The 17,557-nt window shown below is 35.1% G+C and overlaps 1 protein-coding gene across 3 annotated transcripts in view; it reads left to right on the top strand.

Moving 5' to 3' along the window:
* The window catches only part of mib1 (MIB E3 ubiquitin protein ligase 1), a 76,206-nt gene that overhangs the window by 21,465 nt on the left and 37,184 nt on the right, over nt 1-17,557 (top strand). For all 3 annotated transcript variants that reach the window (XM_081374414.1, XM_081374416.1, XM_081374415.1), the window contains exons 6-12: nt 665-869; nt 2,894-3,077; nt 4,293-4,437; nt 5,650-5,783; nt 8,714-8,821; nt 11,548-11,745; nt 13,589-13,740. In XM_081374414.1, the coding sequence (XP_081230540.1) occupies nt 665-869; nt 2,894-3,077; nt 4,293-4,437; nt 5,650-5,783; nt 8,714-8,821; nt 11,548-11,745; nt 13,589-13,740 (1,126 nt within the window). The remainder of the gene's footprint in view (nt 1-664; nt 870-2,893; nt 3,078-4,292; nt 4,438-5,649; nt 5,784-8,713; nt 8,822-11,547; nt 11,746-13,588; nt 13,741-17,557) is intronic.

Here is a 17,557-nt window from a genome sequence, read left to right as displayed (position 1 = left end):
ATATAATACGTCAACTAATGTTAACAAATTAAATCTTATTGTAAAGTGTCACTAATTTCTTTAAAAAATAAAAAAATAGAATTCTTACTCGCCCCAAACTTTTGATGGTACTGTATAATGTTACAAAAGTTTTCTATTAAAAACATTAAAAAAACGTTAACTTTACAATAAGGTTTATTAGTTAACATAATGTATTAACTAACATGAACTAAGAATAAACAAAACATTTGTTACAGTATTTATTAATCTTTGTTAATGTTAGTTAATAAAAATACATCGGCTCATTGTTTGTTCATGTTAGTTCACATTGACTAATGATAACAAATACAACCTTTGATTTTAATAATGTATTAGTAAATGTTGAAATTAATATTAACTAAGATTAATAAATGCTGTAGAAGTGTTGTTCATTCTTAGTTCATGTTAACTAAGGTAGTTAACTAATTAACCTTATAGTAAAGTGTTATCAATAGTACTGATCTAAAACTTTTGAATGGTAGAGTAGATGTACTTAAGCATGACTAGGCCATTTCAGAATTTTCTTTGTTAATTTTTTTTAAATGATTGGTCACAATAGAATAATGAATACTGGTCCCATGAGAAGTCCCTAGCTGTTCTATTGCTCTCTCGACCATCTCTCTCTTTCCTCTGTGACCTTCTGTAGGAGAACAGAATGGAAACAGGAACCCTGGAGGCCTGCAGATCGGAGACTTGGTCAACATTGATTTGGACCTGGAGATCGTTCAGTCGCTGCAGCACGGTCACGGAGGCTGGACTGATGGCATGTTTGAAACCCTCACCACCACAGGCACTGTGTGCGGCATCGATGAAGACCATGACATAGTAGTTCAATATCCTAGTGGAAACCGGTCAGTCACACGGCACCTCCGAATAGACTGTTTACATCATCATGGGCCATACCACAGTTTTCTTTTCTTCTTCTTTTGCTTTCATTTCATCGTGACAGGCACAAACCTTAAATTTATGACAAATCATATTAATATAAATTTGGATTAATAAGAATATACATTACAATTTTAAATTTGTATGTACACATCCAAGTAAATAATTGGTAATAAATAAATAGTAATAAGTAATTAGATAATTTACATAGCATTACATAACAAGAAACACTTCAGATTAGTCCTCTTAGTAGAATGAAACTGCTTTTTGAACAAAAAAAATCTCAATATAAGCAGTGTTAAGTGCCGGTCAACGATTAATCGTGATTAATCACATCCAAAATAAAAGTTTGTGTTTACATAATATATGTGTGTGTACAGTGTAAAATTATTTTGTATATATAAATACACACACACATGCATGTATACATTTAAGAAAAATGTGTTATTAATATGAAAAATATTTACTATTTATTAGTGCTGTCATAGCGCGTTGATAACGCGTTAACGCAAAATCATATTAACGGCACAAATTTTTTTTACGGCCGATTAACGCAGCGCGTATTTTCTGTTTGACCCGTGGCCCAATCCCTAGTTGGAGTGTTGCCAGCTTAGCTACATTGCAGACCCCTTTAGCGAATTATTATTATTATTTTTTTTCAAAAAAGCGCCCAAACCTTATTTAGTTTCTAAGAATCGCCGGTACTTCTCTCTTCCAGCACGTACGCGCGCGCGCGCACCTCTCTCTCTCTCGAGCTGTGGAAAGGAGCACCGCTTTAATTCAGTTAAACACAGATATTATGTTGCTTCTCTAATTTTACATGTAAGTATAGCCGAAATCACAACACAAATATTGTCTTTATCTTATGTGTATTTGATTTCATCAGACGACGGCTCGATTATCAGGATTTTTGTGCAGATTAACGTCTTGGAAGGGAGAGCTGGTTATGTTTATTGGGTCGCGTTTCAGTCGCTATTTCATATTCATTCCGTTGTTTGACAAAAGAAACAGTAAAATATACCAATGAAAACAGTTTTATTCAGAATTTAACTTCATTAAAATGGGCACAGAGAGAGACAAACTAATGTAATAATAAATAATAAATGTACATTTAGCATTTTCAGAAGAGCTGCCCTGTCATGCAAAAATCTAAACATGTTTGTGTTAGTAAATTGCTCAGTGCAAAGAAAGAGAAGTAATGGGAACCTGGTATTTCTTTGTTCTTTCTACATGTGTCTAATAGACATGAACAAGTTCTTTGAAAAACATCTATGACCTTTGAAACATGTCTCGTCTTCATGCTCTATGTTGACTATGGTTTCAATAATAAACATACATTTGCATAAAGCATCCATATTTATACATGCCCATGTTGATTTAGAGTATTACAAACTTGAAAAGTTTTAATTTAAGGTACATTTAGAACAAATAAAAAATGTGCGATGACTTGCGATTTATCGCGAGTTAACTCATGACCATCATGCGATTAATCGCGATTAAATTTTTTAATCGATTGACAGCCCTACTATTTATATATAATATAAATTATGTATAAATATACAGTATATACATGCAAATATTTCTTAAATATGTACATGCATGTGTGTGTATTTATATATACAAAATAATTATACACTGTACACACACATATTATGTAAACACCAACTTTTTTTTTGGATGCGATTAATCGTTGCCCAGCACTAAGAAGCTGTCTCTTTGCGTGTGTGTGTGTGTGTGTGTGTGTGTGTGTTAATAGTTTCGAGGAACTTTGTGAAGTTCAGCTAACATAAATCTGATTCACTATTGTCATTGCATTGCTCAATGGACTTTTCTATGATTAATGCCCAGCTGCTGCAAAACGCATATAACAATAGTAGATTGATTATGTTTTCCATTTAATTGTTCCCTTACTTTGTGGAATCTACTGTCGTTGAGGATCCATGAATTTCCTTTGAGTTGTAATGAACACAGACCCTTGTGTGTGTTCTAGGTGGACGTTCAACCCAGCGGTGCTCACCAAGGCAAACGTCGTACGCAGCGGAGAGGTGGCGGCTGGGGCGGAGGGAGGCAGCTCTCAGTTCCTGGTGGGAGACTTGGTCCAGATCTGCTATGACATCGACCGCATCAAACTACTCCAGAGAGGACACGGAGAGTGGGCTGAAGCTATGCTGCCAGTGAGCGTCGCCCACCTCATCCTCACCCAGAAATTACAGTTCTGTCATCATTTACTCACGCTCATGTCAAGTCAAGCCTGTGTGACTTCTGTGGAACGCAAAATATATTTCATTATTTTTTGCCCATACTATTTTTCAAAATGTCTATTTTGTATTCTGCAGAAGATAGGCATATAGGTTTTGAACAGCATGTGTGTAAATAAATGACACAATTGTAGTTTTTGGGTGAGCTATCCCTTTAAAGATTATTTGACATTGTTTCTTGGCTGATTTATGCTCTTTTATTATATAATAAGAAGACAAAAAAATGAACAGGATCAGGAAATGTTGCTGATTTAAACCCGTGTCACCCGTATTGGCACCATTGTGACACTAAGCAGTAGGCCACAGCTTTTCTTTTTCTTTTTTTAATTCTTTTTTTATAGTATCGAGTAATGAATTTTTCTAATGAACCTAATGACCTTTTTTTCATTCTGAGACATCTGACTCAAGTCTGCACAAAAATACCTGCTCCTCATATTCAGTTGTTCATAATTCAGAAAGACGTTTACTACTACTAAGCAGTAAGCATCTTAAATTACTTTATTTTCCCCTCAAATATAATGACCCGTAAAGGCAGGCGATGATGAAACCTCATCATTGTCATAAAGACCCAGTCTGAGGCTGATGAGCATTAAATTGCAGCCACTGGCAATCCACTACCAATAACACAGTTGTTTTATTTTATCTACAGGCTGTTTCAAGCAGCTCTGCCTCCTGAAGCAGTTGATGAGATGCTGTGTGTGGCTTTGGGCCTGCGTGCTTGGTTTATATTTCTTGGAGCACCTCCCTTTTGTTGTCCTCAATGGACAAAGCTTAGAATTCCAATAGCTTCAGTTATGAGCCATATAGATGAGAAATGGGTCTTGCAAGCTTAGGAGCCTTTGGGTATTCTCTTTTTAAATGAGCCAATCTCAATTTTAAAAGCCAGACCTTACACTTTATTGATTTTTTTTTTTTTTCTCCGACCACCACATTTCTCTCTCTCTCCCTCCACAGTACTTAGGATGTTGTTCTCAGAGGGGCGTTTGTACCTGTGCGTAACGAACAGTTTGAACACAAAGTTGTCTAGCATTCCAGACATTTCTGAGCTTTGAGGGAAAAGAAAGTGTGTTAAAAGCAGTAAATCTCGTTTAAGACAGTCACACACTCACACCTGTGTTTTCTTCTGAGCAGACTCTTGGGAAAGTGGGCAGAGTGCAGCAGATCTACTCTGACAGTGACCTGAAAGTTGAGGTGTGCGGGACGTCCTGGACGTACAATCCGGCCGCTGTCACTAAAGTGGCTCCTTCTGGATCTGCTGTTACTAATGCTTCTGGAGGTAACACACACACACACATTTTTTTTTTTTTTATAAATAAATATAGTATACTGGAGAGGATAGTAAATAGTAATATATATTTAAAAAAATTTGGTCACTTATTCCCATGAATACCATTTGTGTTATTTCATAGATTTAATGACTTTACTAGTATTATTGATGGAAAAAAAGTGAAAAATTGTAATATGTAGTGGTCCAAACTGAGTGGTAGTACACATGGGTATTTTACCCGTATCTTTTGATATCATTACATTTCAATTAGGGCTGCTCAATAGTGAGAGAATTTTTTTCAAATCATGTAAAAAGAATGATCTTTTATTGGAAAATTAAACATTTGATCAAACTTTGATAACTGATTTAATCTTTTCAACAACTGAGAAGATAGTGATTAAACTATATATAGTGTCACCTGTCAAGCTCCTGAATCGTACATAGAAAATAAAAATATTAAAAACAAAGGTTGAGAAATATTTTTTTTATCCTGAAGATGTTGTTTAAACTATTCTTTTAGGGCAAAACGATTTGAGAAATACTTGATAATTGTGTCTGGTAATGGCTTGCTGGAAAGTGTTATACACATTTTAATAAATTAGTTCAAAATAAACAATATAAATCATAATTATTACTATAAAATAGTCATATTGGGTCAAAAAAACTGATAATGGCTTGCTGGAAAGTGTGTATGTATGTATATATGTATATATATATATATATATATATATATATATATATATATATATATACAGAAGCCATTACCAGTTTTTGACCCAATATGGCTATTTTAAAGTAATAATTATGATTTATATTGTTTATTATTAAAGTAATAGATTAAAATGTTAAATAAATGTATTAACATTGTAATTATTTTACTGTAAAATAGAGTATTTAATAAAATAATAATTTACTTTTATAGAACAACTGTAAAATTACAATGCTCATACCCATTTCTTTATTTTCAAAACTTAAACAATCAAGCTTTTCTTTTTTTTTTTCTTTTTTTGGGTGGATAATTGCACTTAGCCATATCACAGTTTTGCTGTATCATGCAACCCTAATTTCAATATATAGTGACATGAACTGAATTGCCAGAGGATGAAAGCGTTGTATATTTCAGCGGCGTTCAGTCAATCACAAGCAAGCATCAATCCATCAGTCATCGTGTACTGTGTATGACACTATAGCAGTGTTGACAGAGTCCTTCTCTGCCCTCAGAGCGCCTGTCTCAGCTCCTCAAGAAACTTTTTGAGACTCAGGAGTCTGGAGACATTAATGAAGAGCTGGTGAAGGCCGCCGCCAATGGAGACCTGGCCAAAGTAGAGGACATCCTGAAGAGACCTGATGTAGACGTAAGAGTTCTACCATAACACACCAGAAACAGATTATTTATATACAGTCCAACTAAAATTTATTCAGAAACCTTCAACATTTCTCACATTATCACAGTTTACACGATATAGTTTAGAAAATGGCAATAAAATATGACAAGAACTCAAGAAATATTCCACTGGTTTTGGCCATCCTTCTGTTAGACTGTCAAATGAATTAGGTGGAATATCTGTCAGCTGTTAAATTTAACTACACAAATAGATAATACCAATTTAGCTCAACCAATTACCAAGCAATACTTCATTTAGTTCAGTCTGTGGTGTTAAAAAGGTTGCATTAGCAGTTAAAGAAAAAAACACAAAACATGGTCAGGTCAAAGTGTCTGAATCATTTTTGGTCCCAAATTTGTATAAAGTTTACTGGTAGTCCACTTTATGAAGAATTTTTGGGTGTAATATGTCACAGTTTACTTTATGTTGCCATCCACACTTAATTAAATTAACTATAGTGTCCTGCACCCACTAGTAAATTATATCTGGTGTGTCTGAATAATTTTTGGTATGACTGTACATTTTAGCTTTCTGTTTTTCCCAACTGTATATTCCACAGTATTCCACATAACTATGCCTGAGTTTGCACACCCTCAAAAAGCTCAGCAGATTTCCAGAGAATTCGTATGGATTCTACACATCCCCTGCGCGTTTGTTTAATATTTTGGGTGGTGTCGATATGCGATATCATTTCCGTTCAAACACACCTTGCCAAATTATAGAATTTACAAGAAGAATTAAAGACAAAAAGTCCATATTTAGTGTGATCCTTGTGACAAGACTCTATTCGACTTGATCAAATAGGTAGCGATTTTTACATTTTAGAAGTGCAAGTCAGAATTAAGAAACCTATGCAGCACGTCGTTTTTTGAGAGAGCAACATACTTCTCGTTTGTACTGGGACCATTTTCTTTGAACACTGCACCTTCAGTTTTCACTGAAATCTCACAGATCAGATCAAACGCACAGTCAAAGAATGGGGGCTGCTCTTATATGTATGAGATTTCCTTTGCTCTTTTTGGGAGCTCCTATGAGCCTGAAACTAAACGAGTACCTAACGTGCTGAAAGTATTCAGCAGCAGTTTGTATGAAGACATGGACCACATTAATTGCTTTAAATGAGGCTGAACATAACAATCAAGCAAATTTACTCTGAAAGGAAGTGTGTGCCTTCTCTTGTGCCATCTGTACATACTCCTAAAACCATGGTTTCATGGTTCGTGAACTGTTGAAGAGTGTTGCTTGTGTGCATTTCAAAATGAAAATCAGTTGACCACTTTCTTGAAATGTCTCAAAGCACTTGGTCTCACCACAATAATAATGGGGAAGTCTAATCGCCACGATAATAATATGATTGCGCCAAAGATTGTGCAGCATGTTGATTACAGGGAAATAAGGGGGATGTTAATTTGAGTTTTGTTTGGAAAAGTGAGACTAGACACTAGAATGCAGTCCACGATGAACATGCGTGAAGGCAATGATCCTTGAAATGTTTTGTGGTTTTAGCAGGATTCCCATGGTCTTTGAAGACTTGAAATGTGAGGGAATTTTAAAATTGTGACTTCCAGGTCTTGGAACACACACACACACACACACACACACACACACACACACACACACACACACACACACTACCAGTCAAAAGTTTTGGATCGTAATGTTTTGAAAAGAAGTCTCTTCGGCTCACCAAGGCTGCATTTTATTTGAATAATAAAAAATATAAAAACCAGTAATATTGTGAAATATTATTACAATTTAAAACAGCTGTTTTCTATGTGAATACAGATATATAGTAAAGTGTAATTTATTCCTGTGATAAAAGCTGAATTTTCAGCATCATTACTCCAGTCTTCAGTGTCACATGATCCTTCAGAAATCATTCTAATATGATGATTTGATGCTCAAGAAACATTCATTATTATGTCATGTATTGTCTACTGTTACTTACATTTTTATTTCAGGATTCTTTAATGAATAGACAGTTCAAACGAACAACATTTATCTGAAATTGAAAGCTTTTGTAACATTAAAAAGTTTGGGGTCAGTAAGAATTCTTATTAAATCTTTGAGGGGAAAGAAATAAAAGAAATCAGTACTTGTATTCGTCAAGGGTGGGTTAACCTGATCAAAAGTTACAGTAAAGACATTTATAATGTTACAAAAGATTTTATTTAAAATAAATGCTGTTCTTTTGAACTTTCTATTCATCAAAGAATCCTAAAAAAAAAATATATACACAACTGTTTTCAACATTGATAATAATAATAATGAATGTTTTTTGAGCATCAAATCATCATATTAGAATGATTTCTGAAGGATCATGTGACACTGAAGACTGGAGTAATGATGTTGAAAATTCAACTTTGATCACAGGAATAAATTACATTTTAAAATATATTTAAATAGAAAACATTTATTTTAAATTGTCGTTATATTTAACAATGTTACTGTTTTTTATTTTTAATCAAATAAACTCAGCCTTGGTGAGCAGAAGAGACTTCTTTTAAAAACATAAAACAAAACTTTTGAACGGCAGTGTACATCAATCTTTCCTCTCACATTTTTTGGTTTATGTTGGTGCCACGGCTGGCTCTGTCCTCTACCGCCCCTCACTCGAGTAATTGCTTTGAGCAGAGGGAGGGATGGGTAGGGAAGTCAGATTGGCTTGGGTGACTGGCCAAATGATATGCTCGGCAGGACAAGACATGTCCTGCAAATACACCAGGGGCTCCAGTATTAATATTCATGCCTTTGCACACTTGTTTAGCTTACCGCAATGCAGATCACAATTAGACTCACATGTATACACTCACACACATGAGCCCACGTACACCTTTTTAAAGAATGACACTAAGATGCATATTGCGCAATGTGATCAGACGTGTCGTTTTTGTTCCCAGGTGAACGGGCAGTGCGCAGGACACACCGCCATGCAGGCAGCCAGCCAAAATGGACATGTGGACGTCCTCAAACTGCTGCTGAAACATAATGTGGACCTGGAGGCTGAGGTTTGTACTTGCCTCTTCCTTTATCTGGCTCCTGAATCACCTCTGCTTCTCTGTTGCCTGTTTTTTTTTCTCCCTAAAGATGACTGCATTTAGAACAGGCTGAAAATGCTGTCATTTGACTGCTTACATTAAAACACTTAGATCTTGCTTTTCATAGTTCAAACACCTTTAAGCAGAAGTTCTTGTCAAAAGTCGACCTCATGGAGCTAGTTGAAGGTGCAGTAAGAGATTACTGAGAAACAACCCAATCAAACACGCCCCTCTCTTCATTGCTCCGCCCCCAAAATGCAGAACCGCCCCCAATTAATTTAATACCATTTTCTTTTTAGAGCTGCTTTTTTTGTTTCTGTTGTCACTGTGAAGCTGCTTTGAAATGATCTGTATTGTATAAACGCGATAAAGGTGACTTGACTTGGCCTCCCACAATCCACTTTTACAGCGTTTCTCAGAAATCACTTACTGCACCTTTAACCAGCATATAGAAATACCACTTCTTCTGGCAGTGTGACTTGTTGGATTGAGTGAAATGTGTCCTCGTGTGTCTGTTTAATGTGCTAAGATAAATGTTAAATACTGTTTCGGCATTATAGCCACAAAATAAATGTTAAAATACTGACCTATCCCAACTTAATATAGAGACAGCTTTATAATAAGCCATTTGTCGGTTGATTCCCCTGGAAAGTGTAGACACTATGTCTCTATTAAAAGATTACTATTTTTTTGCATCGCATGCAAGTATCGCAAACATGCATCATAATAGAAATCAATTCTGCTGTTTAACAGTTTCTCAAATTTCTTTTTCTGTATATAGTTATATAAAGGCTAATATCTTCTACAGACGAACCTTGCTCTGTAGGGGAAAAAAAGAACACACACAGACGCACACACACAGACACACACGCACAGACACAGGATGATATTCAGAGAGCAGCGTTTTAACTGAGTGTCTATTTACACCAAGTTTAAATATAAATAGTGTCTATTTGCACTAAGTGTAAATAGCCTGTCTTGTTGGCAAATGTTATTTACACTAACTCCACCCACCAATGCCTGGTTGGGCAAAAACACACGACCACTCGACGTCTGCTGTGGCGTAGGGTGTATGGCGTGTGGAAGTAGCTTTTGTCTCGATCGACCCAAGTTCAAAACTCGCTCTTCTTCCTTTTCCCGTCACATATCAGATCAGAAAGGCATTTATTTTCAATAAAAATTCAGAAAATATTTGAAAAGTGGAAATAAAGTGTCTAACAAGTGTTTAATAATAGTGTTTATCAGGGAGGTGTTGGGAAGGCTTTATTGTCCCAATAAGACGATAATTTAATTATTTACATGAATAATCATTTACACTATGTTATTATTGTATCCTGTTAATGTACAACAATACCGAGGTGCAAATAGTATATGCCACTATTTAAATAGCATCTAACAACTATTTGCACTTACTGCAAAGAACTGCCACTTTTATATAGTGTAAATAGAATATATCGCTATTTTCACTTAGTGTAAATAGCATATCGCTAAGAAAAATGGTAATATTGTCACTTAGTGCAAATAGCCGTTGCCGCGTTTTACAATTAACTTGCACTGATGAAATTAAGTTTCAGGCTCACATTATTGTAATAGGAATGCTAAGTGAAATAAGTCTGTTTATATTTAAATAGACAAGTACTATATTGAGATAAAGTTACTGAACCTCGATTCCCATATTATGAGGATCAGTTAACGTTGGCATGCAGTCAGCACATCTACTGTTTGATTATGTGCAGGGAGGGAAAAATACAGGACACTGGGAACACTAACATTGGTATTCAAGCCACGTGAAGGGTTCTCCGCTCACAATCAAGCCCCAATATTTCTTTCCTGGTGATGTTTCAGGGGCAGAAAAGATCATACATGCTGCTGTGAATGCTGTTAGCTTTGATACAAACTTCCACAAATCACTCTATCCCCCATTTCACTGGTTTTGTTTGGTTGTCTGTTATGAATTGTGAGTGGCAGCAAATTATATATATTTTTTAAATCTCATGAAGGTGTAAATTAATATTATAATTATATTGCCAAATATTACATAAAAAAAAATATATACACATTTTATATGACTAAACGGCTATACACAAGCAAGGCACCCTGTTAAAAGTCATTAAGTTATGTCACTTGTATGATTTCGTTGTTTCTTTTTTAGTAATTCTGTGCTTTTGTAATTTTTAAGTAAAAAAAAAAAAAAAACATATTTGTAAAATTAATGTTTATTTCAGTTTTAGTTTATACATTTAACTTAAACTTATTTAACTTGAATTTATTTATTCAAGTCAGTTGCCCAGGAATATTCATATGTTTAGTTATACATAACAATAACAACACTGATGTTAACTTTTACTGATTGAATGTTAGGAACTCCTAAAGTCTTTATAGGATGTTTTATGGTTTAACGGATGTTTGTTTTTCTGTTAGTTTCACATTGGAATTCTTAATGCAATATTGTGATCCAGTGGAGAAAAGAAGTTTATTAGGTGTAATTTATGGCTGCAAATCACTTTTAACCTCAAATGAATTAGCCAGAGGATTTGCATCATTATAAGGCGGTTTGCTTCAGTAATGATTGTGTGTCCATTAACATTCCTCAGCGTTTTTCCTGTTCTAGGCCAGTTCTAGTTGTGAAGGCTGTAGAGTCAGACGCTGGTGTTTAAATGGGGATGCTGACAGTGATTGATGTGTGACTCTTTCAGGATAAGGATGGAGACCGAGCTGTCCATCACGCATCCTTCGGGGACGAGGGCTCGGTCATTGAGGTTCTGCAGCGAGGCGGGGCCGACCTGAACGCCAGAAACAAACGCAGACAGACACCCCTGCACATCGCTGTCAACAAGGGCCACCTGCAGGTGGTGAAGACTTTACTTGACTTCGGCTGCCACCCCAGTCTGCAGGTGAACTATCTGTCCAAGTATTTTTAGCCCGTGGTGTCTCAGGGACCTCTCAGTTTAGAGAGTGACTCTCTTCTTTGCTTCAACTTTCTGTGATGCTTTCAGTCTCATAATTTGAGCTAAAGCCGATAGTTAGTCAGTAGCTTCTAGTAGTGCTTGTACACTATTGGTCAAAAGTTTAAAGTCCCCATGAAATCAAAATTGACCCTATTTACTTTGTTAGCGCATATTACTAGTCTTGTGGTGAACAATTAATCCGTGCAAGAAAATATTTAAAAAAAAATTTTTTACCATGGTAATCTTTAATCAAAATCTGAAAATGCCCCTCCCCTCTGCATTGGAGGACCTTTGGGTTTGGGCAACGCTTAACCACTCCCCTCAAACCGTTAGTCTGTTATGAGCAGAGATGGAGAGGAGGAGCGCTAGAGTAAAACCCTGCCCTCGGTTCAATATTCCTTTTCACTGGGAAATACGTCATAACACTGGAGAAAAGTCGTTTGCAACTTCCGGTTCACGGGGACTTTAATATACAACATTTTACCAATATTGTACAAAAAATTTAATGTTATATAATGTATATATTATATGTATATATTTAATATATTTAATATATATATATATATATATATATATATATATATATATATATATTATATATATTTATATATATATATATATATATATATATATATATATATATATATATATATATATATATATATATATATATATATATATATATTATATTTATATATATTTATATATTTATTTATATTTTTAGGATTAAAACAAATCTGGATTTGTAACATAAAATTTAATTGATCATAAGTGACAGTAAAGATGACAAAAAGAAAATATAATTTTTTTTATCTTACTTACACCAGGCTTTTAAATTATAGTATATTATGGTTTCCACAAAAATATTAAACATCAAAGCCTGTTTCAACATGGATGATAAAAATAGATGTTTTGTAAGCACTAAGCACCAAATTCAACATTGGATTTCCGTGGGATCATGTGACAGTGACACTGAAGACTGGAGTAATGATGCTGATAAATTCAATTCCATTTTATGAATAAATTACATTTTGAAATGCATTGAAATGGAAAACTGTACATTTTAAATTGTCGTATTATTTCATAATATTACTGTTTTGACTGTATTTTGATAAGTCTACTTTCAAAAACACAAAAAATATATTACTGATAACTTATATTTGATAAAGGCCATTGGCATATTTTGGACAATAGTTCAGTAATAGTTATTAGCCGATGCTGAAAATCTCAAAATATCAGCCAATTATAGGCTGATATTTTGCCTATAACTGATTGCAGCAATGACATATTGGCTTGATTTATATTGGTTCATATCTTTTATATTTTGTAGAAAGTTTAGTAAATATTGTCGTCTTAAATGATTGACGCAGTTCTTCAACACTGTCTTTTTCAGTTTTTGCTCCCTCTTTTCATAAGCTATTGCCTAAATTTTAAGACAGTTATTTGATTAGTATGCTGTTTATACTGCAGACTAGACAAATAGATGGTGCTTTCCCAGGTGATTAACACTGCGGCACTTTAGACATTTTTCCCTCTATTCAGCAGTGAAACAATATAGTGCAGATTTACCATGATTCAGCGCTGCTTGGTTGCCTGCATTTCAAAAGCTTAGGAAATGCCGTCGCACTAAACATTGCATTGGGATGCCAGCATTTCTGATCATGTTAGCATTTCTGTGGTCATCACGCTGCATCACAGCCTCTTTTATTCTCTGTCTGTCAGTAAAGAGACTGAAATGAACCTGCTAGGCATTATATTAGCGTGTGTAACTTGAGGCTGCCTCCTACAGGACTCAGAGGGAGACACGCCGTTGCATGATGCCATCAGCAAGAAGAGGGATGACATGCTCTCTGTGCTCCTGGAAGCAGGTGCAGACGTCACCATTACCAACAATAACGGCTTCAACGCCCTTCACCACGCGGCTCTGCGAGGGAACCCCAGGTATGACTGCAGATGTGGCATAACTGAAATTGGGCTTCTGGTTAGTGAGAATTACGCAGCTCTGAATTTATTCAATGGTTTCAGCTCATATCTGGGGCCTGTACAGGTCTAATTTGAGATGTGTGAATGCAAAAGAAATCATTTCATCTTTGCTGCTGCACATTTACCAAGTGGTGATGCCCAATCATATACAAACTACAGTAGGATCGCTATTTTCATAGTAGCTGTAAAGGGTTCTGTGTTGGATTTAAGACACTACTGTCATCATCCTCCTCTTTAACACACATTTCTCTTGATATCAGCCTGAATGTCCAGATCAAGCAGTCCCAATATGCCTCATGGTTGTTTTAACTCTTTTCATGCATGTTGTTTCCTGGATTAGTGGCAAACTTCTGCACTTTTTTTCTTACTTTTTTCATGGAATGGTATAGTAATTCCTTCTGGATGGAATTTCAAACTTGTTGAACTTCTTCAAATTTAGCTTTTTTATATATATGTAACATTTCTGATTTGAGAACAACAACAAAAAATGCACGTTAGAGGCTTTACAAAAACATTTGTTTTAAGACGGTTATTTATATCTTACGCTTTAGTGTGCCAAACATTTAGATTTTTAAACATTCCTTCTCCAGATATTCTAATTAGGGCTGTCACAATTCCTCGATTAAAAAAAATAATAAATACTCCATTGCAATTTAACCTTATCAATTAACCGGCAAAATACCGGAAGTGGCACAAATCGCAATGAACAACAGTTCGCATATTTCAAAAAAGTTTAAACCCTCCCTCTGAGTTTGCATGTTTTGATGTTCTTGGTTAAGAAATTACAGTGGCTATAGCATTTCTGTCGTGAAGAAGTGGATGTTTGAATTAAATGTTGTTTGGCCAATATTAAACAAGGATTTGATCATGCTGTAAAGTGTAACAACAACAAACCGTTGGCGCCCTCTGCTAGCTTTGGTAATAATATGTAATGTACATATGTTGATTGTTTATTATGTATATTACATTATGTATTTTAACAGTGTTTTTCAATAAAACCATGATTACATGCTTTTGATACTTTATCTGAACCATTTATTATTGCCTCAGGGTTATTATACCTATGTATTTAAGTCATTTTAACAGTTATCATTCACTTAGGTCTATTTTTTTAATTGCCACATAAAAAATGATCCGATTAATCGTCAAAATAATCGACTGATTACTCTATTGCCAAAATAATCATTAGTGACAGCCCTAATTGTAATAATCCAGCTAGATTTTTGTATGAACGTCCTTCGACATTAGATTATTCCAACGTTTGCAAGCTTCTTGGAGAATTTGCCAGAGTTCCTTTATGGATTTAGACAACTCAATCGCTTATGTCTCTTCATGTAATTCCAGACTGACTCTGTGAGATCAGATCTCTGTCTGGGCCAAACTCTGTTCGTAGGAATCCAAGTGGATTTAATAATCTGGATATTACAATATTTGCAAATGGATTGTTTGTAAACCCAAAAGTGATATTTCCTATTGATACACTAAAGAAATTATATAAATAACCATTTAAAAATATTATTGTGAAGCATCTAATCTAGTAATAATAAGACTTTATATTCAAAAATATCACAGAAGCTCAGTGTATATAGCATTATAGTAATTAATTAAGGATTGATTTGGTGCATCTTTGTGCAGTACAAAATTGTTGCAGAGTTCAGTTATAGATCCCTCAGTGAAATGATCAATCTTGACTTCAATCTCCCAATGGCAACATGGGGATCCTTTTTTATTGACTGTGCGGATGAAGAACTGCCCCGGGTTAGTATTTATGGCTCGCTCGTACAGTAGAGCCTTGCTTAGGAGCAGAAACCTGTCCCTTCACCATCAGAAAGTCCTAGAGATATATAGCTCTCCTCCAGCTCACCATTTACTTGTATTTCTTGCATGAGCTCCCACCGCTGCGGTCTTCTCTGAGCGGGACTCTTTCTTGTGCCAAAGCTACTTCTAGTCCAACCCTGGTGAATAGACCTATGCATGCATTTACTAGCTCTGAAGACTTTTAGTTACACTGAAAATTACATTTTCTTAATTTAATCCACATGCATTTCTTAGGACTTGTCTAATTGGAGACATTTGTGCATGTTGTAATAATAATAATAATCATCATTTTAATTAATTCAAAGACAATTTTTACATGAGACAATATTTCTTGTTCTCCTGCAATTCAGTATTGTCCACTCTTTCATAATATTCCTGTTAATATTTGAAGTAACCTGGTAAATATTTAAAACCAGTGGGTAACAGCCTGTCTCCTCTTGCACCATTTAAACCAGCTGTTGAATTTAATCACAGAAACCTGTCAAAGCAGGGAAAACTCTTTTTCATCCTTGCATGTTCTCCTAAAGCCTTTAACACACTGATGTACATCCATCGCTGCTTTCTCAATCTTTTTAGCCTCGGTGAAAAGTAAAGTACAGTCATAACCTTAAAAAAAGGAATTTTAAACATCCAGGCAAATCACACAAACTTGTTGGACTGCCACACACTGTCATGGTATGTGCACTTTATTCTTTAAATTCATACTTAATTAGACATAACTCTTTTATAAGACATAAGGCTTTTTCGATGTAGTATTATTATTGAATATTCATTGAACAATCCCCATATCTCTATACATTGTGAGTGTGCACCCTGGGGGTGTCGTAAGTGTTCATAAATGAGTTTGTTTTTTCCTCCTCCTCGTGTGTTTATGACAGTCCCAGGCTGAGAGCAGGACTGGTTCCTCTCAGTGACTCTCTGGATGGCTGCTGGAAGGCAGTTGTGCTCCAGCACTGTAAACAGTACAGTTAATAGCCCATGACTCATAACACAGTCCACAAACAGGCCATCCAGAGGCAGCCACTGCATAAGCCCCTATTACTACTGTACAAATGGGCCAACCTGGTTGTTCACCGCCGCATGGAGTCCCACCCTCAAATGCTGCCTCTATTACAGCTGTTTAGTTCGAGCCTTAGCCAATAGTCCCATCTAATGCTGCCGGTGGAGCCCGGTGTGATAGGAACTGGATTTGGCACTAATGAAAATGATTGATCAATGAGGCGTTTTATATGTCTGTAGAGAAAATGTAGAATATGAAAGCCAGTGATCAGCGCGGATTATTATAGGCTGTTTGTGCGTCTGCTGTTGCCACATTGTCAGGTGCATTACCATTTTCTGCTTCGTTTTGAGCCAATCATTGGATTTATTTAGAGATCTGGGTCATAGTTTGTATTTTTCGTCTTACGGTGGTTTACAAAAAAATCATTTTATTTTTCTGACTGCAATATTTAATTAAAAGTCAAATTTATTTTTCCTAATACTTATTATACATGCAGCTTTTGGGTCAATGACAGGGATTTTTTATTATTAAAAAATGCATTAAAAATCCCATATATACATACAATGACTTTATATGTATCTGATTACTGACTGATCTCTCTATTGTGATAGTTACTCATACGATTTTGGTCATATCGCCCACCCCTAATCGTGGTAAACAATCATGATTACAATATTGACCAAAATAATTGATTATGATATTTTGTCATAATTAAGCAGCCCTACTCGGTGGTTTTCCACCACAATAAAAGCTCTGTGCTTTAATGTTTGAAAACAAAGAAATTAAGACAGCCATAATTTATTAGTATTGTAATTTTACTGTTGTTCTTTAAAATAAAATAATAATTGTTATTTATTATTATTATTAGATTTTTGTTTTCCTTCTATTTTTGTCCTTTTTTGACCACATGCCTGAGAATAAAATTATTGAGAAAGAAAACCATAATTAGTTTAAGGC

The sequence above is a fragment of the Scardinius erythrophthalmus genome (genome assembly GCF_964197995.2).
Source record: "Scardinius erythrophthalmus genome assembly, chromosome: 9".
Classification (NCBI taxonomy): domain Eukaryota; kingdom Metazoa; phylum Chordata; class Actinopteri; order Cypriniformes; family Leuciscidae; genus Scardinius; species Scardinius erythrophthalmus.
Note: the sequence above shows the minus strand (reverse complement) of the source record. Positions and strands in the feature narration are given on the sequence as shown.